Genomic DNA, 7,842 nt, shown 5'->3' on the forward strand with positions numbered 1-7,842 from the left:
CGACCCGTGCGCCGCCGCCGCCCCCGGCGCCCCGGGCCCGCCGCCGCACGCCTACCCGTTCGCGCCGGCCGCCGGGGCCGCCACCAGCGCCGCCGCCGAGCCCGAGGGCCCCGGGGCCAGCTGCGCGGCCGCCGCCAAGGCGCCAGTGAAGAAGAACGCGAAGGTGGCCAGCGTGAGTGTGCAGCTGGAGATGAAGGCGCTGTGGGACGAGTTCAATCAGCTGGGCACCGAGATGATCGTCACCAAGGCCGGCAGGTCAGGGTGCCCCCCCCCTCACTGCCCGCGACCCTCCCCACGAGGCCCCGGTGTCGGGCAGCGCGCCTCGGTCCGATCCACGCGAGTGGGGCCGAGAAGCGGGGTGGGGGCGCGGCCCCGCCACCTGCGGCCCCCTCTAGGCGCGGGCCGGCTCTGGGTTCTCTGCGGTCCCGGCTCCAGCGACAACCGCCTGGCGCGCCGGGCGGGCCTCGGGGACGGCGCGGGCAGCTTCGGAAGGCCGGTGGAGAGAAGCCCGGCGGACCGGCCCGCCCCTCCCGCAGCCCCACGGCGCCCGCCGCCGGAAGCCCGGGCCGGTTCGGAGCACACCGGGCTAGGGGTTAGGCAGCCGCCCCTGAGCGGCCTCGCCAACCAGCCGGCTTCCAGTGGATCCCACCTCAAAGGAAATTCACGTCTCTAGTTCCCCAGTTCAGTCTATACGGGTTAGATAGAAACGGGCAGCTGGACAATTCTCTGGAAAATTTTGGGAGAAAGTTAAGACCCTTAAAAACAGTATGGTCTCTTCCGTGGAAGTTGCTCCCCGGTTTCCTCAGGCCTAAATTTCAGGTGGCTGTGGGGCCTGGCTCTGCTGCTGGGGCCCCCTGCCTTCCAATTGGCCTGTATTTGTTTGAAGGGCCCAGAGAGAAGGGGAACAAGTTTTGCGATGCAGCCGATTTGACCAGCAGACAAAGGCGGGTGCCGATCTGTGTGTAATGTACACACGGAGACACCGGCTCTTCTACCGCAGGGCCAAGGGGAGCTCAGGGCCTGTTTGCAGAGCCTTCTCGCGGTTTCTGTTTCCCTGCCACGGCTGTCCTCCCTGGGGATCCTGGGGCCTGTGCTCAGCTTCAGCTCTGTGGGTCTTCCGCAGCCTCTCCTTACTGTCCCCTGAGGACGGCACCCCAGCCCAGCCCAGCAAGGGCCTTGGCGGGGGCCAGGCTTCATCCCAGAAGCCAGCATTCTGTAGCACCCACCGGCCTGCAGAGGTGGGGTGGCAGGCCTGATCAGGAGTCCCAGCTCCACGGCATCTGTTTTCTGCCCACTGCCTGCACGGAGTTGCCTATGAGGGGAAGCCATAGGAAGGGCAGGTGGGAGCGAAGCCTCGTGCTGTTCTCCAGGGCCCAGTGGCTGGCACTGCTGTGCGGTCAGGACAGGGCCAGCCCATGGCCAGCCGCCCCTCCAGGAGCTGCAGAATGTCCTTTCAAGAGCCTGGATGGGTCATAGAGTCAGAGTTCGCTGACCATGAGGGCACAAGCCAGATTGTCCCAGAGTAGCTGAGTCCGGGGGGTTATGGTGGCGGGTGGGAACTTGTGTGTGTCCCTGAGGAAGGTGGGGAAGACTCCATCACTGGGCCGGAGACAGGGCCTGAGAGTCGGGGCTGTGGGGATTGGGGAGCAGCCGCGGACCCAGCTGAAAGGGCAACTGGGACTCCTGGGAACCACACAGAGTGGCCGGGTTTCACTTTGTTCGAGCCGGGAGTTTACATCCGTCGCTCAGATAGAGCTGGGGGAGGCTCAGTGGAGGGCTGAGACTCTCTGGGACCGCGTCTGGGGAGTCTTGCCGATCGGGTGCTGCCGGCTGAGGCTAGCTCTGCACTGGACAGCCGAGAATTAGCAAAGGCTAGCTAGGCTGGCTCTGTGCGGGCAAATGTGGCAGGAGAAGCCATCGACTACACTGGGACGCGGAGGCTCAGCTCTAGTGCTTAGTGAGCCATTTGGAGTTTCAATAAGGGGGGCAGGGGACTGCCCTGCCACTCCACTTGCCCTTAGCTGGGCAGGGGCCTTGTTGGGTTAGAGTGGCCGAGGGAGAGAGGAGAGGAGGTGGAGGGGCCAGGCCGCTGAACGCAGGAGCCAGCAGGAAGCCTACCTGTCCTGGGGTTGGTCAAGGTGGGGCAGCCCTGCCTTCCCCCACCCGAGGTGACCAGAGGCCTCGCCGCCCCCAGGCGCATGTTCCCCACGTTTCAAGTGAAGCTCTTCGGCATGGACCCCATGGCCGACTACATGCTCCTCATGGACTTCGTTCCAGTGGACGACAAGCGCTACCGGTGAGCGCCCAGCAGCCTGAGAGGGGGCCCTGGGAAGCGGCTGGTCCCTGCCTGGTGATGCCTCTGAGGGCAGCCCACGAGGACATTAGTGACCAGGAGTCCCGGCACCTGCCCCGGCTGTCCCGCTGACTCCCCTTGACCCGCTCCCTCCCCAACCCTGTCAGACCCTAGACCCACACACACCCCACCCCCAGCAGTTCTTGGGTACTCCCCTCAGGAGGTCACACTGGCTGGGCCCTTCCACCAGCTGTAGGCCCGAAACAGCTCCCATGCCCCTGGGCCAGCTTGGCCTGAGGCGGACAGGCCCCTCGCACACAGCCCTTGCCTTTTTTTCTCATCTCCTTCTCCCACGAGGTGAGCGTGGGCACCTTGTCCCCTTCCCCCATTCCCCGGGAACGCTGGGCCCTGGAGCTGAGCAGGAAAGGTGGAGTGGCGGGGAGAGATTATGCAGGGCGGGCCTCAGCTGCCCCGACAATTAACAGCAATTAATAAAGAGAACGTGGTCCGCCCTGCGCCCGAGGCCGCCCGTGCTGCCAAATCCGGGCCGCAGGCCTGGCAACTCGGAGACCAGTGGTGGGGAGGTCCAGAGCGGGCAGACCCGCGTGCAGCGAAATGTGGAAATGTGGCGCCGGGAGCCCAGCCTCCTCCCTTGGTGCTGGGCTTCCTGCTGTTTTGTGTATTGGGACGGGAGGGCGTTTTCGGTTTTCTTCACGATCGCGCCCTCGGAAATACTCCCAGTCTGTGTGGCAGCCTGAGGCTCAATTTCACCGATGATGGGGAAACTCATCAGAGGCACCTTTGGGGTTCACTCAGCAAGGCCCTCCTGGTTCACCCCACACGGCATGACCCCTGTTCCGGTGCTGCCCCAGGTACGCCTTCCACAGCTCCTCCTGGCTGGTGGCCGGGAAGGCGGACCCTGCCACACCAGGCCGCGTCCACTACCACCCTGACTCGCCTGCCAAAGGTGCCCAGTGGATGAAGCAAATTGTGTCCTTCGACAAGCTCAAGCTGACCAACAACCTGCTGGATGACAACGGCCATGTGAGCGATCCCCGCACCTCCCCAGGCTACGTCGCTATCCCCGGTGCGGGCCCTCCAGAGTCCCTGTTGACCAGAGGCAGAGAGCTTGGGCAGCTCAGGGTGTGAATAGGGACAGGCTGAGGAGAGTAGGCCCCTCTGGGTCAGGGGCTCACAGGGCCTGGTGGCCCTCAGGCCTGGGAGAGGGTGTCCCCTTGCTTGCCGCACTCCACTCCTGATCTTTTGCTGGAGGTTTTTTAACTGGAAGGGATGGGGCCATATGGGGGGGTAGCAGCAGGAGGCTTTGCACAATCCAGGCGGGTGATGCCGCTTTCCTGCTGGGCTGAGCTCTGGCCTGCAGCCACCTACCAATCCCCACCCCCCCCACCGTAGGCCCGAAGTAGTTCTCAGGGACCTATGGAAAGAGGATCAAAACCCTGATCTTTTGCCATTTGGAGTGTCTTTCCTGGTGGTCCCCAGTTGATTGCAGTCTCCGCTTGAGCCCCATGGCAGGACCTCATTTCGGGAGTTCAGAGTTTTGTCCAAGTTCTCTGGGGAGTTCACTGCCTATCCGGACCTTGGCCCATTTCCTAGTTCCAAACTTGCCACCTTGTCTTCCAGATTATTCTCAACTCCATGCACAGATACCAGCCCCGCTTCCACGTTGTTTATGTGGACCCACGCAAAGATAGTGAGAAATATGCTGAGGAGAACTTTAAAACCTTTGTGTTTGAGGAGACTCGCTTCACTGCGGTCACTGCCTACCAGAACCACCGGGTGAGGCCCTGGGATGGGCAAATTCAATACTTCTGGTTGCAATTTCCAGTTGCTGCCTGGGGGACAGAGGTTTGGACCCAAAGGTTGTGGGTTCTGGCGGAACCCAACACCAATGGAGTCCCACCCCCAAGGGCCTCAAGCAGCCTCCTCCCCTCTGCTGCAGGCTGGCCCAGCCTCCTATCAGGTTGACCTCTCTAGCAGCAACTGTCAGTGCGGCCTGAAAGTTTGTTTTCCAAACCATTCCGGAAACTCCCCATCAGGGGCCTGATCCACGGTTTACCCAAATTCCTAGGGCACCCCCCCCATCACCACACACACACACCCTGCGGGGTGGTTGGTGGAGGTGACCACATTCCCATCCCAGCCAGGGACACAGGGTCTCCATCCCAATCACTTGGGGCCACAAAGGGGTTCCTTAGCAAGAAAGGAGCTTCCCCTTTGGCAGGAGAGAGGGACAACCTCAGTGAGGGAGGTAACTGTGGGAAGGTTCTTGTCCCGGAAGAGTAAAAGGGCCCTTATGGAGAAGCTCCTCCAAACTACCCTACCTCGGTGCTCCCACCCCCAGTGCAGGGGCTCCAGCCACTTGCTCAATGCCCGCCGCCCCCCCCCCCCCGCCCCGCCCCGCAGATCACGCAGCTCAAGATCGCCAGCAACCCCTTCGCCAAAGGCTTCCGAGATTGCGATCCGGAGGACTGGTGAGTGTCCTCTGAGGAGACGGCGACTGCTCCGGAGCCCAGCGGGGGTGCCCCCCTGACCCGCTGCCCTCCTCCCTCCCGCAGGCCCCGGAACCACCGGCCCGGCGCGCTGCCGCTTATGAGCGCCTTCGCGCGCTCGCGGAACCCCGTGGCCTCCCCCACGCAGCCCAACGGCGCAGAGAAAGGTAGGGCCGGGGTCGTGGGATCCGGGCCGTGGCCCTGCGCGCGCTCCGCCCCGGGCAGACGGCCGAGCCTGGCCTCGCCCGAGCCCCAGGGGCGCTCGCGGCCTTTGCGCCGTTTGCACAACGGCCGTGGCGGCGGGCAAGCGCGCACTCGCCCGCCTGGCCCGACGGCTGCGCCCCGCCCGCCCCGCCTGCCGCCCACGGAGGGGCGCGAGGCCCCTGCGGAGGGCCGGGGTCTCCCGCAGGTTGGGCGAGAAGGGGTGGGGAGCGCCCGAGTGCGGGCTGGCGCCTCCTCCCCGCCAGCGGCGGCGGGGCGCTCGCGGGGCCCCTGTGCCGTCTTGACCCGGCGCGCTCACCCCTCGGCCCTCCCCGCAGACGCGGCCGAGGCTCGACGAGAATTCGAGCGCGACACGGGCGGAGCGGCCGTGCTCGGGGACCCGGCGCACCCGCCGCAGCTGCTGGCACGGGTGCTGAGCCCCGCACTGCCCGGGGCCGGCGGCGCCGGCGGCCTCGTCCCGCTGCCCGGTGCGCCCGGAGGCCGGCCCAGCCCTCCGCACCCCGAGCTGCGCCTGGAGGCGCCCGGCGCGTCGGAGCCGCTGCACCACCACCCCTACAAGTACCCGGCCGCCGCCTACGACCATTACCTCGGGGCCAAGAGCCGGCCGGCGCCCTACCCGCTGCCCGGCCTGCGCGGCCACGGCTACCACGCGCACACGCACGCGCACCCGCACCACCACCACCCCGCCGTGAGCCCGGCGGCAGCCGCCGCCGCCGCCGCCGCTGCCGCCGCCGCCGCCGCCGCCAACATGTACTCGTCGGCCGGGGCCCCGCCGCCCGGCTCCTACGACTACTGCCCCAGATAATGCGGGCGCCCGCCGGCTGCTTCCCCGCCCGGGGTCCCCGCACAGCCCCGAGGGCTGTCGGGGTCCCCGTCCACCCAGCCCCAAGGGCCGTCCAAGAACATGTTCCTCCAGCCCCGGGGGCCAGTGCGGGTCTCCCCTTCCTCAGCCTCGAAGCCATCGGGGTCCTCCACCGTCCAGCCCCGAGGCTGTCGAAGTCTCTGGTTCCCAGTCCCGGGAGCCACCGCGGGTCCCTCCCCAGCCCGGAGGGCCACGGGGTCCGCGCCCGCCAGTGCCAAAGCGCCCGGTCAGCGGCGGAAGGAAGTGATATTTATTGTTCTCCGCGAGACCGCGTCGCCCCCTCCCACCCCCGCCCCCGGCCCGGCCGGCAGTTGCAGTGTAGACGACCCGAGAGCCCGTCTGCAGGCGGTGTAGATACGTGTAGATATTTGTAGATACTGTAGATACCGCGCCGGCGCCGACTTGATAAAGGTTTCGCCTCTTTTGGAAGTTGCCTGCGTGTCCATTTATTTGTGTCCAGTTAGATCATACGGGGGATGTCGGGGAGAGCGTGTCCGGTCGACTCGGGGACTTCGGGGCCTTCCCAGCTCCAGTCCCCACAAGCCGCAACGAAGCGGGTGTCCCTACAGTGCCCTCCGAGCGCCTCCTCCCGGCCCGGTTCCAGAGCCTCTTCTCGGCCACGCCCCTCTCCGTCCTCTCCCCGCCCCCTCCGCCGTGGCCCCATCCGGGTTCGCTCCCAGGGTCTCCTCCAGGCCCTGCCCGCCCGCTCCCCGCCCCCACTTCCACCTTGCAGCTTCATCCCCTCCTCCCCAAGGCTGAGCGTACGGGGCCCCGCCCCAGCCCCAGGTGTGCCTCGGGCCCTTTGACTTAACTCAGGCAGGCAATTGTCCCTCTTCTAGGATTTAGGCGGGCAGCCCTGGCCTGTTTTCAGGGCCACTGCCTGTCCTGGGTGCTTTTCCACGGAAGCTAGAAATAACCATCACGCCAGAACACTGTCAGTTGGGGGCTGGGAAGGGGAGAAGCTCAGACACTGATCGCAGAAAGACAAAAACAGGCAGTTCTGCTGTTCTAGCATTTCCCCTGGCTGGCCCTAGCCCAGGCCGGCGTTTTCCCCTGTTTATTGACTTTGTTCCCTGTGAATGTCCCCACGGAGTGACCTGGGCAGGGGGCACAATGACAGTGGTCATGAGTCATCTTGAAACCTGTCTGTGAAGCGTTTTTCCCAGGCCAGGTGGTGAGGGACCTCTCCCCATTAACTCAACACCAGGGATGGGGCCAGAGGAACCCTTTGATCCCTCCCTTCCTGAATCCAGGCAGGAAAAGCTGACAACCGGTCAACGTCAAGGCTGCTAACTTGGACGCAAGATGGACGGGAAATGCAAATGGCTGAGGTTCTATTCCCCTTCTGTGTCTGTCCCAGTATGTTCGAGGCAGTCGCTGCCACATGGCAGGGGCAACCCGGTGCCACCTCTCCCCAGCAGAGCCAGGCATTTCCCAGTGTCTGTTCTAGACCGGACACTTTCTTCCTGGATGTGTTCACCCTGGTGGCATGAGGTGACCAAAGGCTTAAAAATTGGACAGCAGGAAGCGTTTCTATGAGGCAGGGCTATGAAGGGAGGGCGTGACTGAGCTGCTGAGGGGTGAGCTCTGGAGCCGGGGGCCGCCAAAGCTTCAAAGTTCATCTCGTGCCAGGGCGTGAAGACTTGAAGTATCTGCTTGAGTGGCCAGGGGGCTCTGTGGACACAGCTTCAGGGACTCATAGGGGCAGCTCTGGACATCCATCCCTGATGGGCGTCCTACTACCCCTCATGGCAGACCTCCCTCTGGGTGAGCCGCATGCACCATCGGGCTCCCCCCTCGTGCAGCCTGTTTCCCGTCTGTACCACAAATGCACCCTGCATTCTTGTCCTGGGAGGCCTGCAGGAATGATGGGCTGTAGGCTGCAGAGCTAGTCTCTCCTGCAGCTGTTGGGCACCCCTCCCAGGCCCACTGTCGCGCTCTTCCTCTGCACACTT

The 7,842-nt window shown here is 64.9% G+C and overlaps 1 protein-coding gene across 1 annotated transcript; it reads left to right on the forward strand.

The window, feature by feature from the left end:
• Positions 1-7: 7 nt before the first annotated feature.
• On the forward strand, positions 8-6,316 carry TBX1 (T-box transcription factor 1; the record flags this gene model as incomplete). The annotated part of the gene is made up of 7 exons (XM_034989128.1): positions 8-255; positions 2,195-2,296; positions 3,166-3,337; positions 3,935-4,090; positions 4,718-4,785; positions 4,870-4,970; positions 5,343-6,316. Coding segments are annotated over 7 exons (1,335 nt in total), but the record flags the coding sequence as incomplete, so codon positions are not given.
• Between the last annotated feature and the right edge of the window lie 1,526 nt (positions 6,317-7,842).

Source organism: Mirounga leonina, unplaced genomic scaffold, assembly GCF_011800145.1.
Source record: "Mirounga leonina isolate KUSES-001 unplaced genomic scaffold, KU_Mleo_1.0 Mir_481, whole genome shotgun sequence".
Classification (NCBI taxonomy): Eukaryota; Metazoa; Chordata; class Mammalia; order Carnivora; family Phocidae; genus Mirounga; species Mirounga leonina.